At 32.3% G+C, this 23,273-nt stretch overlaps 2 protein-coding genes across 2 annotated transcripts in view; both read right to left on the minus strand.

Annotated features, from left to right (window-relative positions):
• Nucleotides 1–1,084: 1,084 nt before the first annotated feature.
• Nucleotides 1,085–9,480, minus strand: LOC108909465 (MAGUK p55 subfamily member 6). Its single transcript, XM_018713809.1, has 7 exons — nucleotides 9,174–9,480; nucleotides 7,662–7,922; nucleotides 7,134–7,602; nucleotides 6,908–7,077; nucleotides 6,666–6,839; nucleotides 5,407–5,481; nucleotides 1,085–3,965 (listed from the first exon to the last, which is right to left on the minus strand). Exons 1-7 carry the CDS (start codon nucleotides 9,237–9,239, stop codon nucleotides 3,789–3,791), a joined length of 1,392 nt encoding a protein of 463 aa, XP_018569325.1. The 5' UTR covers nucleotides 9,240–9,480; the 3' UTR covers nucleotides 1,085–3,788.
• The window catches only part of LOC108909461, a 67,480-nt gene continuing 53,619 nt past the window's right edge, over nucleotides 9,413–23,273 (minus strand). The window contains exon 5 of the mRNA XM_018713804.1: nucleotides 9,413–9,482. Within this exon, the coding sequence (XP_018569320.1) occupies nucleotides 9,413–9,482 (70 nt within the window). The remainder of the gene's footprint in view (nucleotides 9,483–23,273) is intronic.

Raw genomic sequence — 23,273 nt, forward strand, 5'->3', positions numbered from 1 at the left:
ACCTATACAGATTTGTCAACTAGTAGCAGAGAAACTGGATTCTACTTCCATTAACAACTTTAGAAATTCAAAACCACTGATTTTGAAACTGGATTGGTTGATATAATTTCTAATGTTACTTCTAAGAAATAGGGTCTTTTCCTCTTTATTAGAAAAATGGGCAATTTTTGCAACATTATTTTAAGTTTCGAATAAGCCTAAAGGCTCCAGTACACGTTTGGCCAACTAGTTGGGCCAATGAGTTGGGCCAACGTGTACAAGACCGCTTGGCGTAACTTGATCGTTGGCGGACAGCGTTGGCTGGCCAGCCGAATGTTGTCGGTTTTTCGTCCACATATCAAAAGATCTTGGCGCACTCCGCCAACAGCATTCACACGTTGGCCTCTTCTTCAGTTCGTAGTTGCCTTTTAAGCATAAAGGATAGTGTTGTGGCGTAATAATTGTACTTACGAGCTACGACTACAGTATGGAATAGTGATAAAGTTTTGCAGTTTATAGATTTGTACCAAAATGAACCAATAATCTACATCCATGCTCGTTAAATGGCCAGTGCAGAATGGGCAATGCCAACGTGTAAACAGTCTCCTCATTTTTGGTCCAACTCATTGGCCCAACTAGTTGGCCAAACATGTACAGGAGCCCTAACACAAGGTTGAATAAAATTAAATTAGCTTTAAATTTGTTTGGCAATATAATATAAATTTAAATACAGCATAACCTTTTTGACATATAGGTACTGGTTTCAAACTTACTACCTTACTAGCCAGAAGAATTAAATGCATTTAGGTATATAATTTTGAACATATTGATAACTCTTTCTTGCCTTTAATTTATAGATTTAATATAGATCTAAATGAAACACCTTCAGAGAAAACCAGTGTCTTCTAGATCCTTGGTTTTTTGGTCTATATATAGAACAATCCAAAGAACAATACCTAAAGTTAGGACATTGGCTTCGAAAGCAAGCAAAACAAAAATCAATCCTTGTATCCTACAACAAAAAGGAGCAGTCATAGGATGACGGTATCTTCGTATTAGTTCGATTTAATAATAATAACTACAATGCAATATGAACAGTTTTAACTTGATTTAATCTGCATAATAAAAACTAAAATAACAACACAATGTACTAAGAAATTAAACACAATACTCATTAAAATATGAAGTATAAAAACAACTTGCATAAATTAAAAGCATATTTAAAGAACTTGCAAAAAAGAACATTCTATTTATTAATTTTCAATTAGCACATTTTGAAAAAAAAAAAGTGTTTATTAGGGTACTGAGGAATATGTGATGAGTTAACTAATAAAATCATATATTTTAAAATAATTCCATAAAAAATACAATAAAATAGCAAATATTTACGTAAAAACAATATCGTAAAACAGATCTTCCCTGAACACTTGGACGGTCTAAAAATATAACACGAAGCTCGTACATAACAAAAAAATAAGCTTACAATAATTAAAACTAACATGATTAACTTGTATTTCTAGAAATCTAAATTGTATCTTATTAGGCAGCCAGAGTGTTAAAATATGCCTGACTACCACTACTGTCATAGTACGGTCGACTCTTTTACTTGCACTTTGCAATAATATATACATCTTAGAAGTAACATATCTCCTACAAATAAGGCTACTAAAGTAATACTATCGTGAGAATTTTTCGATGTTAAATATATTTTGTACCATATACATCCGAGATACTCTATTTAGATATCCTCTCAGCGTTTTAGTATAAAATTAATAGTGTAAAATATAAATTCTTTATTGCGTTAAATCTAGCATAAAGATGGCAGTATTCAACAAAATATTTAACAAGAGTGTATTGGTTTTGGACAAATATTATCTTTAATTTAAACATTAAGTAATGTTTATAACACCACAGGCATTTTTCAAAACTTACCGTTAGATGCACTGGTAGAAATCAGTTTTGTACCAACACGTGATCAAAATAATGTATTTATGATTTAACCAGGTAATTTAGTTTCGTAAACAGCAAAACACCTGATCTACCATGTTTAAACATCGATTTTTGAAATCTGACAGATGGCGCTTCTTTTAACCTAAAAATTATTACTGGTGGAAGTTGATTATGCAAGTTAGTTTTCTGTGTTTAGAAAATAATGAAGTCTTTGTTATATTAAAGGGCAAAACTTTATTCTTAACAAAAATATATTATAGTTAAAAAATTTCAAGATCTGTAAAAGTTCAGTTTTGAATTACGACAAATTTAATTTGAGCCCTAAAATGCGCAAATCAAAAAGACAGTGGACTTGGCTGATGTAGAATGAGATAGATAGCGATCTTCACTATTAGAAAGCTCTTAAGGAAATGTACTCCGTTCCACACTCCAGTACTTTGCCACTGTGCATCCGACCATATTCCGTCACCAACCGAATTCTGTCCTGATTTCATAAAAAATCGTAGTTTTGAAAAATGCCTATTGTCAGAAAATGATACAATTATTTTAAATTAGAATTTGATGGTTCCAACAATCGGAAAAAATATTTGCAATAAGTCCAAGACAACAATTTTATATAAATTAGTAAAAAGGAAACAATAAATCACTTTAACATGCACTGTAACCTGCCACTCTAAATTAAGTTGGTTATTCATTTAATGCAGTTCAGAATACTGTTTAATAATTCAAATCATGTAAAATGTATCATTATAAGAAATTTAGATTTGAACAAATTTTTCACAATATCCAACACAGCAATTTAATAACAGGCAATTGAAAATTTTATGGATAAGTTAAATTTCAAAATACACTTTGCAGCAGCAAAATGATGACATCACAGCATTAAGAAGGCGACTTACTGCTTTACAAATTATAATGTAAAGTTTCCAGTAAAAAAAATTTGCTACCGGTTCTTATACTATACCGAGTGACTGTTTTTCCATGGGGAATAAATAATCAGCAGGTTTGAAGCATATTTCTCACTTCTTTATGTATATATTTTCCATTAACTCTTTCAACTTTTTGAAGTTATCGATGAAAATTTAATTTAACTACAAATTTAATTTGGAATAATAATTGGATATTTTATTTTTTAAAGACTGCAAAAATCTGTCTTATCCTCTTCAATTAAAAAAATAAAATGGAGATCAGTTTTTCACTAATAAGTTTAATACAAAAAAATAAGTCACGTCTCTTCAACATGTTATTTATCATCGAACTCCACAACTTCGCATTAATTTAACCAATCTCCCTTAAAATAACAGAGGTCCCCAGGATGTGACTAGAAAAACAAGCACACGGTATATAATTTATACACCTACATTCACAATGCTTTTGCAGCATTAGTAAAGAAAGCAATAGGTCTCTCTAAACTTATTCCAATAGTTTTCTACCAAGTAATAACAGGTTTTCTTCCTACTTGTTTGTTAAATTCCATTTTGTAAGAGAAACAGTACAAGCAGCAATATAGTTATTTACAAAAAAACGGCTCATACCGTGAAATTATTATTAGAGCCGAGAACCACTTTGACAATAATTATTTGACAAACTACAAGATTTGCCTTACAAGCTTATAGCCATAACAGATTATTTCAATATTACCTAAACCTAAATTAAGTATTCTATAAGTAACTAAAATAACTGAAAAAGTATGAAATACGAATTACATTTTAGATATAGATATTAGTCTCGTTTTCAATTATATTAAATTATTAACATTCACTCTTTATTAGTTTCATTAATAATTCAAATATATTTTGGAATTGATCGGTAAACGTAATGTTAGTAATTTAAAAAAGTGATTTATGGCAGTAACAAAATTAATAAATCCAGTTAACTGGAACCCACTGATGTTCTGATGTCAGAGCTTCCAAGGCCTCCACAATTTGACGGAAAGTTGTATCAAAATCGTTGTTGGTAATAACTGTGTCAATATATTTGTCATAACTTCTTTGCATACTGGCACTATCCTCTAAAGCTCTCTTCAAGTCTTCTTCCTTCAAACATAATTTTCTTTTAACAACTAAATGTATATAATAGAAGCTCATCTCGACGCTTTAGTACGAAAACATGCCATCTCAAATTTCAGTTGGAAAACATGCTATCTCAAATTAAGTTGGAAAACATGCTAACTCAGATCTTTAAGTAAAAATATGCTATCTCAGTGTGACTAGAAATTTAAGTTGGCACATTAAATGATTGAAACCGTGCATTTATAATAAACTTATATAATATATTTTAAAAAAAGTAAGGAATGTTTATGTTCAGTTACACTGTTTATTTTTTTTCAACATTTTTCAATTAATTTTGTTGAAGTTACTGTTATAAACGAAAAAATTTTTCATTAAAAAAATAGAATAGTATGCAGTATGCTGCAACACGTACATTACTCGGTTTTTTGAAATAACAAATTATAAAAAGAATTGTGTATACCTTAATATATAAAAATGTTTGTTAATACTAAAAATTATTGGATTTTTTTCATACATGTTTGCTTTGATATAAAAATTAATAGCGCACTCTTACCTGAGTTATAGTCACTACTCTTACTTTTGTTAATAGAGTTAACATAATAACCAGAATATAAATATAATGTATAAAGTTGAATGATATGTATACATATATCGATGCGACGGGTGCATATGATTATCATCAGCAGATGTTTATCACATGTTTATCATCAGCAGATCATAAAGTACCGGTAATAAAAGTGTCACATACCTGCATTTCATTTCCAAAATCTATGCAAGGACTCAGCTACCTTGTTTTTATTGAGGTTCAGTAAGAACGAGTCAGACCCGGAGTTTGGGGCCTAGCATGGTCCACTATATATTTTTTTTATTACAGTTTCCTTAGGCATACAAAATTATTTTCAGAATAAATTGTGCATCCCAGATTTTGTGACAAAGAAAAATAAGTGTATCAAGAGTAGCGACTATAAAAAATCAAATAAGAATACGCTATTAATTTTGATATCAAAGCAAACTTATGTGAAAAAAATCGAATAATTTTTAGTAATAACAAACATTTTTATATATTGAGGTATACACTATATTTTTTATAATTTGTTATTTCAAAGAACGTTGAGTAATGTACGTGTTGCAGCATACTGCATATTATTCTATTTTTTTAATTAACAATTTTGTAGTTTATATAAACATTCCCTACTTTTTTTAAAATATATTATATAAGTTTATTATAAATGCACGGTTTCAATCATTCAATGTGCCAACTTAAATTTCTAGTCACACTAAGATAGCATGGTTTTACCTAAAGATCTGAGTTAGCATGTTTTCCAAGCTTAATTTGAGATAGCATGTTTTCCAATTGAAATTTGAGATAGCATGTTTTCCAACTGAAATCTGAGATAGCAGGTTTTCGTACTAAAGCGTAACACCCAAGTGTTACACTAATGTAAGAGGAGATATCCATACATACCTCATATAGAGACGCCAATGATTCTAATGTTCGGGCTCTTCTGGAACTGTAGCGAATTGAACTTTGGCGGTCAAACTATCATGCAAATTAAAAAATAAAAATTATCCATACCATTCCAATAAAAAAAATAGTTGTTTAAATAAATAGACTTACACACTAATCAAGAAAAACTGGTACCTATATTAGTATTGGGTTGGGAAATAAGTAATATTGGATTTTTGTGAAGGAGTTGATTCAATGGCTCTTTATCAAACTCAACAGAGCGTCCGAACGATTCATGTCTCTAAGGTTGCTTCTTTAAAACGAAACCATCAACAAGTCGTTCGTTAATTTGTAACATTATCACTCTATATGGCACAAATTTCCGGAAGCAGCTTGAGTGGCTTTAACATTTTCCCCATCTCGATTAAAAACAAAAAGAAGCAAGTGCAGAAAATGATCAATTTTCAAACGAATGAAAATTCACAAAAATTAAATCTAACGAAGCAACCAAAAGCAGTCTGTTATAGCACTAAGTCCTCTTTCGAATGGCATGTGTCAATTAGACAATGTGTTTAATTTTCATGTGAACTTTTTAATTTGAAGAAAAACGGACATTACTGATTCCCCAGCCCATTAAAATATCTTGAGTAAAAACTATAATCAAATCAAATAAAATAGTAGCTACAGTCATCCAAATATTACTCATCATTTCCAGCTTATTTTCTGTTCCCTGTACAAAAGCAACTATTATACACTTGTTTATGAGTAATGCATTTTTTACTAAAATACCAATTCTACAGTTTGAAATAGAAATGTTTATCAAAGATCATCTGACATGCAATTAACTACATATTATACCAAGGACAAAGATATAAAAAGTACAAAATAAAAGAAAAATTAATGAAACTTTCAAAATATGAAAATTTGACTAAATTAGATAACTATTAAATTATTTTTTTCTTAAATTTTGAAATGGTTCGATAAATTGTAGAATAATTTTCCAATTATTTTTTTTATTTAAACCTTCCAACTGCAAAATTAAAATATAATGAGTAATCAATTTTTTACTATAATGCTAAAACCGAAAGTAAACCAGCTATCGGTCAATTTAGATTTTGTTAGATTACTTAAAAATAATTTAATCTCAACAAAAAAAGGAATAATTTGAAAAACAAAAAGCTATTATTCATATCACATCAGGCATGTCACAATCCAAGGGTATGTATATAAGAAAATACATCAGAAGTGCTAAGATTCGAACTTTTTCATTATCTTACCGTTAAATTTCTGCTGGAATATCTCAGATTTGAATTACTTCTTCCCACATCGTACAAATTCTTCAGTTGCTCCATCCCTGGTGCAGCAATGAAGATAACATAGGGTAAAAATTCTGAACTGTTGTGGAGTATTTTCAGGGACATTGGACTGCAATCTAATATGCACATTTTCCCCTAAAACCATTAATTATTGAAGAATAAACATATTAACATAATTTTTCCATGTTCCATGGATCACTTACTTGTTTTATTACTTCCCTAATGGAATCCAAATGAGTACCATATAAGTTACCATTATATTCTCCATACTCTAAAAATTTGTGATGTTTAATGTCTTCTTCCATTGATTCCCTATCTGTAAACCAATAATTTTTGCCATCTTCTTCCAAAACCCTTTGAGGTCTTGTTGTGTCTACAAGAAAACAAATACATAAATGTTAAAGTTTTTAGCCATTAAAAGCTACTTACATGGAACAACCCCACCAAATTTTTCCGGATCACTGTTAATTAATCTGTTCTTCAGAGTTCTTCTACCTACACCTTGAGTTCCAATTAAAACTAAGGTTTTTCTCTTAAATGGAGGCATCCTAGTGACTTCCTCATAGAGTAATAACTCAGCCTTATCGAAATCACAGCTGCTCTTCGACTGGTAAATTATTTTTTTCTTCTTTTTTGATATTCGCGCACCACATATACTTATTTTATGTACAAAGTCAGCTTCTGGAGCCACAAACGCTTTTCTTCTTTCTTCAAGTTCTAGTGATGGGATCAGCCCTGTTGTTCCATCACCCCCCACTTTCTTAGCTTGCCACCAGTTAGGGTCTCTTTGGTCAACAATTTGTAATATGTCTCCCCGATCAAAGGGCAATCCTATTTCCTTGCATGGTAAGAGAGTGTCTTCTTGGGGAACATATTCATAGAGTGCCCTCATGTAGCACTAAGAAAATCAGTCATAGGTAATTTGGATATAGTCAAATATTAATTATTGATACTCACCGTTAATTTTTTTGTCACACCATTTGTACCATTGGCAACAACTAGAGATGAATGTGTTTCTGCAGATTGTGCATTGCCTACTTTAAGGGTCACATGATCTTTTGTTTTGGCAATTTCTGTTTGGAGATCTTCTGGAGTTGAAACGGGTGCACCATTTACCTCTAATATTGCATCTCCCACATGAAGAAGGCCCTGCTTTTCAATCATACCACCTTCTAATATCCTGGCTATTACTAGATTCTTATTGTCATCAACTTGCACCTAAAATTTGAAATAAAATTGTTATACACAGTTACTCAACGTGGAGTTTGCAGCTTCATATAATATCTTGATTAACAAGTTAAAAACAGAATTAACAGTTTGACCATTTTCAATAATTTAATTTCACTTTACAATGAAAATAATTTCCAGTGTTCACATAAGTATCTGCATAAATATACAAACACACCTTTAAAGGATTTTTAAAAAGATAAAAGGTTATAGAAGCAAAGGTATTCTAGAAAGTTATTTGTAACATATGCTTAGAAGTAATTCGTTTCCGAGATCAAACTATCAAGATCTAGGTGGCCACTGAGCCAGTTCACCACCTCCATTCTGCCTAGCTTTGTTCGTAAATTTGATTTAAGTACTCCCAAACCCGGTATGAGAAATGAGAAGGATCACCATCCTGCATGAACCACAAAGGAAACCTGACATTCAGTGGCATGTCTTCAAATTTTAGCGGTAACGCCTCCTTTAAAAAGTGTAGATATGTAGGATTGTTTAGGTTATAAAACAGATCCTACTAATCCTTAATTAGTATTTCACCTAGTTCAACATTAGTCATACTAAGATCCTATTAACCTCTCTCCCAGTGTCAATCCAAATATTTAAACAGAAACGTAGTTAATATGATTGTTATGAAAACTGAAATTTCCATCCCTTTGTAAATCCTGACTCATCCATGAAAAAGTTATATGTTATAGGACATAGGAGTGTCAACATGTGCTCTGAAATCTCATCTACCAAATGTTAATCTAACATCACACATAGTTTGTTGGATTAAGTATACATGGATTGAATGTGGTAGGGGTACGTTAGCTGTTTCCTAAAGGTTCTCCAAACAAGAAGGTGGCTAATATCTATATGAGGCGTAATGTTGGTTCCAAGGTTATTCCTCATACCTCTTCCTCATACCTCCTAAATCTGCTCTTCTACCTTGGATGTGGATGCAGATCTAGGTTCTCCACAGCAAAAATGGTTATTACTAAATTTTTCACTGTCCCAGAGCCGTAGTAATATGGAATAGTATAGTTTAAGCCATACTCGTTCTTTTAACTCATTGAAAAAAAAAACGGAATGGAAAGTTCCACAGTTGGATTAGAGAAAAAAAAAACATATTTTAATAACTAATACCGATAAACTACAACGAAAATCCAATACAACTGAAAGATATAGGTATTGAACAGTAAAACGTTTAAAAAAAGCTTATAAAATTTTACATCCTTAGTAATTTTGGATGAATATCCTTACCGTTAACCCGAGCGGCTCCCCGGGCTTTTTCCGAACCCCCACCATTCTTATTGCGTCGCCCGTCATGCCGTTGGGAAATAATTTCGGAGGCTCAGTCTTCTCCGGCTTGGGGTTTTCCGATATTTGAGCGATCTCGTCGTGGGAATCGATGAGAGCCTTGAAATGCGGACTAGCTAGTAGAGTGGCTAATTCTCTGGCGTCCCTATTCCAAGACCGGCTGCAACGAATCTGCAAATCCTTCAGGAGGCTCTTGCCTTCCGAGGACACTGGCTTGGGGAATACTGGAGGGTCTTCCAGACGATCTTGAACCTGCAATGAATTTTCAAATAGAAAGAAAGAAGAACTGTTGTAGTAAAATACTTAATCTACTCAAATCGAAATTTTCCTATACAGGGTGGTAAAAATAATAACAAATATTGAGCGCAGTGGTACAGAGACTTCATAAGTGTTTACAAACCACCTTACCGCCGAGCTTAGGCAATGCAACATTGCGTGACTGGTACTGGTAACAAAAATTCCCTAGCGTCACCAATATTAATGTTTCTTTTACAATGAACAATGACAAACCGTTATGTCTACGCTCGAGATAATGCGATCGCTAATAATTGGTTGAATAGAATCTCGTGGAAAATTACACCAATCACAGTCGGTGAATCAGAATGTTGTGTTCAAACGTTATCTTGATCTTATTGTTTCAATTTCACCAAAATTTTCCGAAGAAAATAAAATTATTGGTCACGTGGCTTGTAATCATTTATAAAGGCCCTGTACATTACCAAAATATAGAAAGTGTCCATGTGAACATATTATCAAAAATGCGTGTAAGCCCGCAGCTGTTAGCGAAACGAAATTTTTATGAAAATTTACCTTCATACTTAATTTTACTTTAAAACATATGCGTCGAAATTTTAAAATTAATGTTGAAGCTCAATGTTCAAGTATTTACCGCAAACTAAAAATATAAAGTTATAAACAATATTTATTTATATATGTTTTTTGTTTATGTCCATCAGCAAAACAGCAAATAATGTTACCGGGTAGAAAATATATTTTGCTTTAACTTAGCTTAATTAAATCGAACGTTCCTAAAAATATTTTGATAGCAATTACCAGCCACAGAAACGTAGATGTAGTTATTCTGCTTCTATTATTGATAGGAACAAACAAGTAGGTACTTTAATTGTGTTATCTCTTGAAAAAAAATCTAGTTTATTTTTCTTGAAGGAAATAAATGTGGCAGAAAAATTAAAATGGATTTTTTAAACGATCTAAGCACTTGCTTTATAAAAATTGTACGATATGTGTTACACTATAAACATATTAATACACAATAAATAATTTCCTTCAAGTATTGTATAAATTTTATTTTCTCAAACATGATTGGATTTTTCAAAATTGAACGAGTGGATCTTTTTTTTCTGTAACAGTCTATGGAACAACATTTTTCACGCTGTATACGTATGAGCTTCAGGTTCGTCTCATATAACATTTTAAATCATTAATTGGTAGGTACCTAGACTAGTATTCTATTAGTCGAAAATATTTTATTCAATTATCAATTGGCATCTGAAAAATATTAAAATTGATACTAAGTTTCACGTACGACCTTTTAAAACATACTGTATGGTATGAGTATATATCATCCTACCGAGAATACGTTGGTGGTTGTGGCCAATACCACAGCAAATGCTACTGAGCTTCAAATCCGGTAAGGTTTCTCTAAGAAATAAAATCGTAGGCATAATTGATGTACAGGTAGAACTACAATATCCGATTTTGTAATCTCTAATATATCTCTAACATATAAATATGCCAGGCCACTACATAAAGTTTCAACAAACTGATGATTTCACCAAAAATTTGAAACTCACAGAGGTAGTGCTAATCTTTTATTGAAAAAGTTCATTAATTTCTAAGAAATATTTTTTATTCTTGTTGTTCACCTTTGATAAAGGACAACACGTAAATATAGCCACGGTAGATAGATCTTCACTATTTCTGCATTTTATGGGTTATTGACCTCCTTGTAAATGGAATTAATAAATATTAATAGAATAAAACACAAAATTTGTAGAGAAACTGAAATTTAGAAACAAATTTGTTGAAAATATGATTAGATTAATCCTTTTTTACTAATACTAAATTTCATTGTCGTTTTAAAATTTCATTTCTATAGGTTTTATGATTTTTATATAATTTTGTTCTATCAATATTTATTAATTCAAATATGAATCCTTAATATTATAATACGCAGCCTACCTTTATATAGTTTAAACGTATAGAATTTGTCTCTTAAGTTAGTGTAAAAAGGGTGGCAGTATGAGATCTCAAAACAAGGGACGCATGGAAAAAGTAGGCGGGCGCAAAAATAGAAGGTTATTAAGAAAAAGGGAGAAGACAAGCGATTTTAAGTGCTGAAGGTCAACGCATTTTTCTCTTAAGATGCAGGTCGTCACATCCTCGTCAGACCGGACTGTCTAAAAGCCTGAGCTTCTGTAGATGTTTCCTAAAGTAACAGGGTCCCGTGATAAGTGTCATCACTTTGCTTCAGACTGTATTTTGCACTCCATCTATGTTTTAGTCCATCCTGCATCCGTCCCCCTGGCCATTTTGGAGCCATCTGTAACCAGGCTCCATTTTTCCAGGGTATCAAACTTTTCCTGCCATTTACTCTGTTCGTCTATTCGAGTCTCGATTGGCTTATGGAAGTGGAACCTTGAAATTATCTTGTCCGATACCATCCCCAGAGTAGGTTCCGACATAGATGTTTCCATAATCCATTATTATTCCTGACTAACAGTGGCAGATTTAGCATGGCTTCTACTGCAGTTGTCGAAGTCGATGACATCGCTCCCGTTATACCCAAACAGGCCATTATCTGGATTCTATTTAGTTTTTTCCTCGCTATGGTCTGTTATGGTTTTTGCCACCTTACCACAGCGACATACCCCATAAAATACCTAGGTCTTACTATTGATGTAATCATCCAATTCCAGTATGACATTTTTGGCTTCAATCCCCAGGTTCTACCTGTAAGGTGACGTATTCTTCACCTTACTTACCACTTTTTCCAAGTGTGCATTCCAGGTAAGCTTATCGTCCAGTACCAATCCTAGATATTTCCCTGGAAAACCTAATATACCTCTCCTTTATATAGGTTCAAAGAGCCCAGTCAAATCTCTTCTCCTGGTGAAGGGAACTATGACCGTCGTGTCTGACAGTGCTTGCCCCTTCCACCAATTATTTATCCATTTCAGAGCCTCTTTTATGAGCTCTGAAACAATGATGTTGTGTTTTACGACTATAAGAACGACTAATTCGTCCGCATAGCCTTGTGTATAAAATCCCTTCTGATTGAGACCCTCCAGTGCGCCGATTTCTACTAATCCCCATAACAAGGGAGACAGCACACCCCTCTGAGAGCAGCTCCGGCTTATTTTACACCAGATGTCTCTTCCAAATGGGTAGCTGTCACCGTTCGGTTCTTCAACACGATATCTATCCAGCAACACAAAGTGTCACAAAGGGCAACCTGCGACCTCCCTAATTAATAGATTCTAAGGGTGTATTATCAAACGCGCCTTCAATATCTAGAAACGCTACCAGAGTTATGTTTTTATCGTCCATCGCCTTCTATATTCTAGAGGCTAGGTTATGAAGGACTGTGTCGACTGATTTGGTAAGCAATAAGCCTACTGGTACTTGTATAGAGGATTTTTCCTCAGCACTCCGTCCCTTATATGCCTATTTATTATTCTCTCCAACGTTTTAAGGAGAAAAGTCATACCTCTTAGTCATTATCTCCATTAAAATTAAATACGTAATTTGTTAGTCATAAAATAAAGTGTGTAATTTAGACATGTTTATAATCGCGAGGATATAATTTTTCTCACTTAATAATGCATTGTCTATAATACACTTATTCCGGATCTGCGTCATTTGATACACGGGTAAATTTCTCGGAATTTTTCTACCTGACTTAATCCAACCCACACGTTGCGCAACGATCTTGACTCTGAAGTCGGGACAGGCACTACGGTGATTCACGTCAGGTAAAAAGGGGAGAAAAAGAGGAAGTCAGGTGTTAAGGGGTGCCTTTGTTTGCGGAATACACAATTAGGTACTATTATGACCTCTTGTCAGAAATCTATAGCAAATAGATAGCTTTGTCTGTGGTGACTGCACCTGCTGTTACGTTTACTGTTAATTTGGCACTCTTTCCAATAACGGGACTCCTGGCGAAACAATCGATTGCTCTGAGATACCATAAAAACGGAAGGCTTTACGTTACACCTCTCTGGGCACTATTTATTTGTCAGTCATCGAAAAAATAATTGGAACATAAAATATAGGTTTATAAAGCTTTACATATTTATTTACCTATAGAAATGTTGTGCCTATTGATGCAGCTTAACTTTCACCATAAGAGACGTGAATGGACTGTATCTTCTTGTTTATTATTATATTGGGGAAATTTTGCTCAATGTGAAGTCTTTTTATTTACGTTGTCAAGTACATCTCTTTTTTTTTCCTCAATTCAATTCAGAGTTATCTAATAAAAACACTGTACTGTTACTTAGATACCTCAACAATACCAATTTTTTATAGAACCACAACACCTATACCATTAATGTAAGATTTATAATCAGAAGGTAAGAATAATAATTATTTCTTATAAAGTTCTGTCATATTATTGTATTCTTTAACTATCATGAGATATTTCAAAATCTCAACACAATCAGTAAGTCGCAAAAAATTTTAAAGAAATAAATGGCTCGAAACACTAGACTAAATATATAAAATAGTTTAGAAACAACAAAAATTGACTGATAGTTTTCGAATTAAACAATAAAGGGGCATTTTTAACTAATGATGTTATGGGAAGCGGACTATATGTCCCAAACAGCACCAGACCCACCAGACATATACCGGTATACTGGGACTCGGACTTATTAGCGCTCTCTGTCTGGCAAATTTCATTTTATTTAATAGATAAATACAAATATATAACCTGCGGGATCATTTGTATATTTATTTTCAGTTGATACATAACGACATTTTTTACATGTTTAAGTCACAATTCATTTAATAGTTTTATTTAGTTTACGATATGTGGATGAATCATATTTTATGAATAAATCTCTCTATCTGTCCGTTTATTACTCTAACTCTGCTATTTTTCTGTTATTTATATTTATTAGAAATTTTATTAAGAGCACAACAAAATAGAACAAACTATTACATCAAGAAAAATATTCATAAAATTGTATTTTTTAAATTTTAGCTTTTAGACCATCAAAACGATACTGTTAGGTAAACGGAATGATAAGTGGTCAGTTTCAGTGGTTAAATGAACAATAATCAAATAGATGAAAAGATGTAGATGTTCTATCGTCTCCGTATTCTCCAAATTTGATTCATCAAGTTTCGTTGAGATTTAAAAAAATTTAATTTCTCTAGAATTCCCCCCTCCCCCCCAAAACCACCCCAAAAGGGGTAACATGGTTCGTTTGCTAGTGGGCGTGCATTACATTGACAAACATTGACATTGACATTACAGTGGGGAGAGGGGTCTGGGAAATGTCTGCCAGCAGTATGTAACATTTGTGCGGTCGTTATGGCAAGCGGCAGAAATTTTCTTTAATTTTTACTTATTTTACTGTTACTGTTTTACAGCAGTTTTCGAGTTTTATAAAAAATGCTCCCACGCTGGGTTTCAAATTACCGTCATACTACTAGTCTGCGGTATCTGCCACTATTTTTCCATAAAAGTGCATGTTGTAACAAGAAAATCGCACTTTCAGTAGATCCGGGTAGGATCCACTTTTTTTCGGTTTTCTTCAACCCCACCCCCCTCCGAAACCGCCATAAAGTTTTGTCTGCCACTACTTTTCCCGGTTTCCAGACGGTTAGAGTCCACTTTTTTCCCCAGATTTCCACCACCACCTCCCCCCCCCCCTCTATCTCGAAAATGGCCGGCGACATCGACTAGGGAGCTTATTTACCACACGGCAGAAAGTTAGGGTTCATGGATTTTTGACGCGTCATATCCTAGACTACTTGCAGTGCAGTGATAATTTTCTTGATTTAGTTATATTCAACGTTAATTAGTATTAAGCTTGTTTAAAATTTATTAGAGGAACAATAGAACAGCTTCTATTTGTCATTCAAAATTCCCTTATATGTTACTTGCTGTATTACAGGGTCAAAGACATTTAGGATTAATTATACATTTAAAATTTGAGTCATGTCATCATTTTGTGTACCACAAATGAAATTTTGATCTTTATCTTAATATGCAAATATTTTATAGTACCGATAGTTCTGCAATTCTATTTTTGAATATTTAATCAGTCATTTTTATTTTTAAATTCATACTGCTAAATTACTTAATACGCCTTAGATATAATCTCTTATTCGACCTTGACTGAATCCACTTTCCTTTATTTACTTATTAAAGAATTTTAAAAAATGTTTTTGTTTACTAAAAATATGTAAATCACACCTACCTCAAATTTTGCTTTTTCTCTTTAATATCTATTATTTGTCTCGAACTGATTAGTTATGATACTTTTATAACGCATTTAAATAACTGGATATATTATTGTTAGTCCTCGTATAAATATTTGAGCATGTATATAGATAAATAATATATAGGTAAGTACCTACTGACACTGACATTACATGTATTGAATTTAAATATTTTTATTTCAAAAACTATATTTAGGATCATAATTATTAATGATTGCCGTTATATTGAATTTAAAATTATCCAAAACAATTGATGAGACATAGGTGCCTCTGATTCTACTAAAAACTATGCACTAAACTACGAAAAAACACAACGAAAATAACTATAAAAAATATGAAATATTAAATTTATTTAAGAGACATTTTATAGAGAACATAAATCTAACTTTATACTATGCCTATATGACATCTGTTCCTAAATATAACACAAGTGATACTGGTAGAAGTTACCATTACATTTTACCGCAGAGGACAACTGACAACATCCAAGCAAAAAATTTATTTTTATTTATACTTACTATTTATACAACTTTCAAAAATGATGTTTATCTTGGTCGATTCATTAACACTAATGTGTAGAAATATACAAACAGTACCTTGATAGTACCAGTACCATTTATATGTTACCCAATTATATTAATTAATACTTTTTCACCTTGCAATGTCGTGAATGTGAATTACACGGGATTTAAAGACACTGGTCAAATTAAAGAATATAATTAGCTAGATACAAGCCAATCTATTGCTAAAAGTACTCGTATAGATTAAATAATATATTTGTATCTTATGGCAATATGCTGTAAAAGATATTGCTTTCTAATGCCTCGGTAGTAGGTACAAATTATACAATGCGGAAGTTGAAAGCTGAACGGTTTGATGTTAAAGTTATGCAACAGAATTAAAAGCAAAGATGCACCTATTGCAACTGCTGGTAAATTGCGATAATAAAAATTAAACTACCTATCTGCTATAAACTGGGACTGAATTACTGAAAACAAATATTCCTATTTATTATAGGTAGTCGTACGCGGCATCTGCTACCCGTTTCTGAAAGATAACAGACATAATAGCTTCATAAAAAACAGCGTAATAAAAAATAACTTCATAAAAACAGCTTCATACAAAATCCTGCCAAGACCAACGTATGCTTTGCTAAGATGAGAAGATGGTGTCGCTGGTTCAAACAAGGAAGATCTCGAGAACGAATTTGTAGCTACGAACGGATAAAGTGATCAAAGACGATCGCATTTATGCACTTGATACACTGCTCTAAAATCTGTGCCAGATGGATCGCTACGGTTGCTGAAAACTTTTTGAGTTCTGAACTCAATACCCATTCTCAGCCCAAACCAGAAAAATTCAAGATACGGGTAGTCGAAAATTTTGTTTTATTTTCTGCGATAAAGAGATATTCCTTTGTGCGACTCAAGTAAAACGTTAAATATAGTATTATTGTCACACATGCCATTGTTAATTGATATATACCATTCAAAATAAATAGCGAGGACCAAACTGACCAACTAAACCTCTTTCACCCGCATGTCGCGAAGACCGAAAAATTGTTTCAGCAGAAAATTATTAGTCATCCAGCATATGACCCAGATTTAAATGATTATCGCTTGTTTACAGATCTTGGCATTGTTCATAATTATAACTGTTATTTTATAAACAGATCTTGATTCGACTTGGTGCAAGCAGTAAATAACGTGACATGATTTCTAGAATCGATTTCGATTATAGCTCGCAGTATTTAAGTCAAGTCAAACTGAACCATTTCGTCCCATCTACTTATAATCATCGAATGTATGTTTTAAATAAACATGAATTCACGTCGAGAATATAATACTGCACCAAGAAAAGGCACACGTTTTGTATAACATTTAGTTGTGTTGTGCCATAACAATTCTAGAAAAGTATTTAATAAAAAATGTAAATATTGTACAGTTAGTGTGTTAGGTATAATAATTCAGAGTACCTTTACATTTATTGCTATTCATTGCTAAAAATTAGTTCTTTGAATTGCATATGGATTTTCCAGGACCCACACGTATACAGTGTGTCACCGGTTAGGGTACCGCACCCTTGTACACTTTTTTATTGTTGATTTTTCGAGAAAAAATTATTCTTGACAAAAAGTTTTGTTTATCTTACGAAGCCATGGGCAGTAATCAAATATGTAATAAAAAATACAGGGCGTCCAAAAAATTTCAAAATGTTACAATTTCTCTAAGCAAAGTGCCTTTAATTTTTGTTTATTAACTTATAAAACTGTATTTAAAAAGTTGTTCGAGAACTCGAGAAATGCTTAAATACGGGGTTTAGGTATTTATATTTAGTACCTAAGAAATTGTAAAATATTCAGATTTTTTCTAAATGCCTACAGAAAACTAAAAGCTGGGTATAATTTGTCATGTCGGTCTGATTTGAAGTTCTCGTGTCGAAAAGAGAAATAGACATCTAAAATGAGATAACTGTCTGTCAAGAACAAACATCATCAGGATATGAAACGCTTTTAAAAGCGAAAATAATTAACCTTATTAAGAATGAATGCCAGATTGCAAAGACCTCATTGAACGCTTAATGTCTAGAGGTTAATTAATTTCATTCCTGGAATTTCAAGTAGGTAATTGGGCAGAAGCATACGATTAATCATGGGCAACGTCAGTAGGTACAAAATGTGTAAAATTCTTGTATTTGTTTACCAGTCATAACCTACTTACAACCTATCTCAATACGTGTACTATCCACCAACAGATGTTTATTATTTACTTACATGAAAGAGTGCATTTAAACAAATAACAAACTTATGCTCATGCACTGCTGAAACATCAAAACATTACCTTGAATTTGAAGGAAATATTTTACTCCAATTTAAAAAAGTAAATAGTTTAGTAAAGCAGTGACTAACAATACCTACGTATTCTATTACAGTGCACTTATTAATTTGACATTCAGGCTCCATGTACGGACTTACTTATCTACCGCAAAATGGTAGCACAATATTGATAAATTAACGCGATGACTCATCAACTTGGAATGTCTGTTCTATTGGATTTATCTTTAAGTATGTAACGGGTGCGATGATAATCGAAGTTTCTTTTTATTAGTTTATAGACACCCCACATTCCACACTTTAGTTTATGTAATTTTTACAAAGTTATATTAATTTTACAGTTATGTCTAAAGGAAGTGAAATCACTGCCAATGTAATTAAGCGAGAATTTCTGAGATCTGTAAAATATTACGGTAAATTAAGCTGTAAGTTTGAGATTTAAAATCTATTATAAGTTAATTTAATGTCGTTTTTCACAGTTCTGAAAGCGTTTCTTCAAACTTAATTGAAATTATTTATATTAAATTATTAAAATAGACGGGCATCCATAAATTTTAGTATCTACCAGAAAATTTTTTGTGATCGCGAATCGTGATTCGCGATATATGTATCTCATACTCTTATAATGTTCGATAAATTATTAACATTAATACATTAAAATATGGTTGTGATAAACTAATGCAAAAAATTAAAGGATCAAAAGAATTTCCGAAATTTGGACCCCGCACTTTTCTTATGTAAAAGTGGTTTCAGTTAAATTGGCTGAAATTTTTATATGTTACTGCTCTTAACCTGCCGATCAAAAGTCTCCATTGGCGCAATATCCCAAAGTTCATAGTTTTCGAGTTACGTTGACTTGAGTGCAATAACTCTGTATTCGAAGGAGTAAAAACGTTATTTGATATTTTTTGCCGTTTGCATTTGCATTACCCAAGGTATACCACCAGGAGGTTGCAAAATCGGTCCAACACCTCTTTAATAATGTTAACCTGTTAATAATGCAGAATACTACTGTTCCATTAGCAAGAGAATTACGTCAAAGAATTAATAATGTGAATGTAGTTTAAACTCGAGTTGAAGTCGAAAATCTCTTTAGAAGGAATGCTAATGGAACCAACTTAATGAAAATCATGTTAGAGAATTTCCTAGATTTGACCTCGATTATTTACATAGGATAACCATTGGTGTTTACCAGGTTCGTTTAGCTCCATCTTACATTCAAGATAAGCTGATATAAAAGAAACAGTAGTATTTCAATTCGATTGAACATGTTCTAGGACCAGGTTTTCTACGGATCAGAATTTACTCATGTTTCCGGAATGCAGTGAAACATCAGCTGTGGGTATCTTATGCGACTGAACTAGATGAAAACGAAGAGCTCATTCTTGGTTATTATTGCACTTGTAAAACTGGTGCAAGAACAATAGGTTGTTGTGCTCATGTAGCCAGCGTGTTGTGGTATTTGGATTTTGAGCGATATCAACAAAATATACATTACCCCAGTGACGCAATATTAAACTATATTAATGATAGTCTCAACAGATATAATAACATAGAAATTGATGATATATTGGATCCATGAAAATAAAATAAATGCATCTAGACGTACTAAGATTAGTGAGAGGCAAGGGGAACTCACGGTAAAAAAGACTCCGATGGTGAGAGGCAAGGGGACCCCAAAGAGATGTTGGACCGATTTTGCAACCTCCACGTGGTAGTACACCTTAGGTAATGCAAATGCAAACAACAAAAAATATCAAATAACATTTTTACCCCTTCGAATACAGAGTTATTGCTTTGAAGTCAACTTAACTCGAAAACTATGAACTTTAGGATACTGTGTCAATGGAGACTTTTGATCGACAGGTTAAAAGCTGTAACATATAAAAATTTCAGTCAATTTAACTGAAACCACTTTTACATAAGAAAAGTGCGGGGTCCTTTTTCCGTGATTTTTGACAGACTGTAGGTATTTAGGTGAAAAATGGTCGTATCGGGAAAAAAGCATTTTAAAACTCTAAGATTCTATTTTTTTAAGAGCTACGGTTATCATGAAATTCTAAGAAATAGCGCGACAAAGAAATTTTGCAATTTTTTTATTTTCACGGACTTGGAAAATATTTTTTTAAAATTTCGATACGACCATTTTTCATCGAAATATAGGACTTTTAATTCGAAAAGGATCCGATATCTCTGCGACAAATGGTGGTACAGAGAATTGAAGGGCAGTTTCGAAAACTGGAATGCTGCCGCAACTTTTCGAAAATATTTTTTTACCGTGTAAAACACGAATTAAAAAAAAACAGGAAAAAAGGGTAACTTATGGTTTTTTAGAAAATTGACGGCTAATTAGAAATATTCACGAAATGACTAATGTCTGTTACAGTTCGATATACCCAGAAGAACCCTGTGAAGTTTCATCTCGATCTAGCGAACCGTTTCTTTGTTTCAAACAGTCAAACTTTTGAAAAAAAATAATGGGTCACGTTTTTTGAGCTTAAACACTTCGTAATCATGATTAAAATGGAAAAAAAATTTTGAGGTTTTCTCACATTTTTACCGCAAATAACGTTTAAATCGATGAAAAAGAAATTTCTGATTTTTTTTCAGAGAAGAAAAAGGATAGTTTTGAAAAAAACTGTTTTTAAGTGATTACAGACTGCACAAAAGCTAATTAAAAATTTGTCTAAAAAAACGATATGAATCGGGGTCGAAAACTGGTTTGGGTCATCAACTTTAATTTTAATTTAATTAAAAGTTGATAAACAGAAGGGAAAAGCCGAATCGTGCCGGAAACAATTGGATTTTGTGTGCTTCAATGTCCGGAAGGTTTTCCAAAAAAACAAAAAAAAACTTCAAAGATTTCCTCAAAACCTCAAAAAAATTTCTTCCGAAAAGTTACGGCAGCATGTTACAGGAAATTTATTCCAGTTTTCGAAACTGCCCTTAAATTCTTTGTACGACCATTTATCGCCGAGATATCGATGATTGAAGACAAAAGGATGCTTTTCCATTAAAAGTCCGATATTTCGATGAAAAATGGTCGTATCGAAATTTAAAAAAAGGAAATTAAAGCTGAATAAACAAGTTATCTGGTCCATGCAATGGCTTAGTTGAAAAAAAAATTTCCAAGTGCGTGGACTGTGCGTGGAAAATAAAAAGAAATTGCAACATTTTTTTGTCACGCTATTTCTGAGAATTGCATGCTCCTAAAAAATTTCGACCGAAAGATCTAAAAACTAGAATCTTATAGAGCTTCAAAATGTTTTTTTTGTTAATTCCCAATATGACCATTTTTCACCTAAATACAGTCTGTCAAAAATCACGGAAAAATTTCGGAAAATCTTTTGACCCTTTAATTTTTTGCATTATTGTTGTTCTTCTTTTTCCAATATCACCTCAAAAGGTTGAAATGAACAAAAACGGTTTTCTGAAATTTCTTTTTTTTTCAAATATTTCGAAAACTCATGTTAGCCTTGATTTTATAGAAACATAATGTTGGTCCCCTGATTTTGCAACTTTGCCCCCATTTAAGCTAGTTCGGATCTCTTTCCGTTTCCGAGATCCCTATAGTGAGAAGCGAATTTGTAACAACCTGTATAGAGGTTAAAGGTTTTCATATCTTATTATTATTATTTTTTTTTTTCATGTTGTTATATGTTACATAAATATCTTACACGAATAGCTTCAGTTTTAAAGTTAATTTCTTTACTTCGATTGGTAGCCAAGTCTGAGAAATAGTAATAGATATAGGCGCCAAATTATTTTAAGTAAATTTTGGAAATATGTACCCTACATTATAGTAACTTAATTATCTTATAATAGCATTTGGATGTACGCACCATTTTGCCGTCAATTAATAATCGATTACCTAATGAAGATAAATGTTTTCTTTATCCTAGACAGAGAATGTTTCTATGAATATTTTAATGAAGCAAAGACATCAGTTAATTATCCCAGAAATATCTATTGTAATCTGTAATTGTATTTGATTCTCTCAAAAGCATTAAAGGTCACATTAAATGGTATCAAAACGACATCCTATTCCTATCAACGACAGTTCGTTGTCTTTTAGATATAAGTAATCAAAGAATCAAGGAGAATATAAAAATGTATTGTGGTTTTGTGAAGAAACTTTTGCTTCTTGATAAAAGGTATAGGTACTTAAGTTTTAGCATGTTTTAGCACGTTCTATACATTTTATGCATGAGTGTAGTAAATCGTTTGCATGGTTTTAATGTTAATTAGTAGCTAATTTCCGTGCATTCACTTGCTGATTTATTAATATAAGGAAGTAAAAAGAAGACTTGCATCAAAAGTCCAATTAAACAAATAGATATATACTTTTTTAAAACGAATTCTAGGTGAAATAAACTTTCAATTCATATAAGAGTTTACTTAGATTTGGTATTTAAATATACGCACTACTTTACAACAATTCCTATTCTAATGCTTAATGTAAGTAAATGATTTCTTCATGTTGAGTAACCAAAGCAACAAGCAACCGACATGCAATCTCTCATAGTCTGTAAAATACTAATTGGTTCTCTTAGAAGCATTAAAGGTCATATTAAACTGTAACAAAAGAACATCCCTCGGATATCCTATTCCTGTCAACGATATTTTCCATTGTCTTAAAGGTGGCAAGGCGAATCCGAAAAATTTTTAAGGTCAATAATACCTTGATAATATTAATTCTTGACATAGTAACTATTTATCTACTTTTTTTTATTAAA

The sequence above is a fragment of the Anoplophora glabripennis genome, unplaced genomic scaffold, assembly GCF_000390285.2.
Source record: "Anoplophora glabripennis isolate ALB-LARVAE unplaced genomic scaffold, Agla_2.0 scaffold121, whole genome shotgun sequence".
Classification (NCBI taxonomy): Eukaryota; Metazoa; Arthropoda; class Insecta; order Coleoptera; family Cerambycidae; genus Anoplophora; species Anoplophora glabripennis.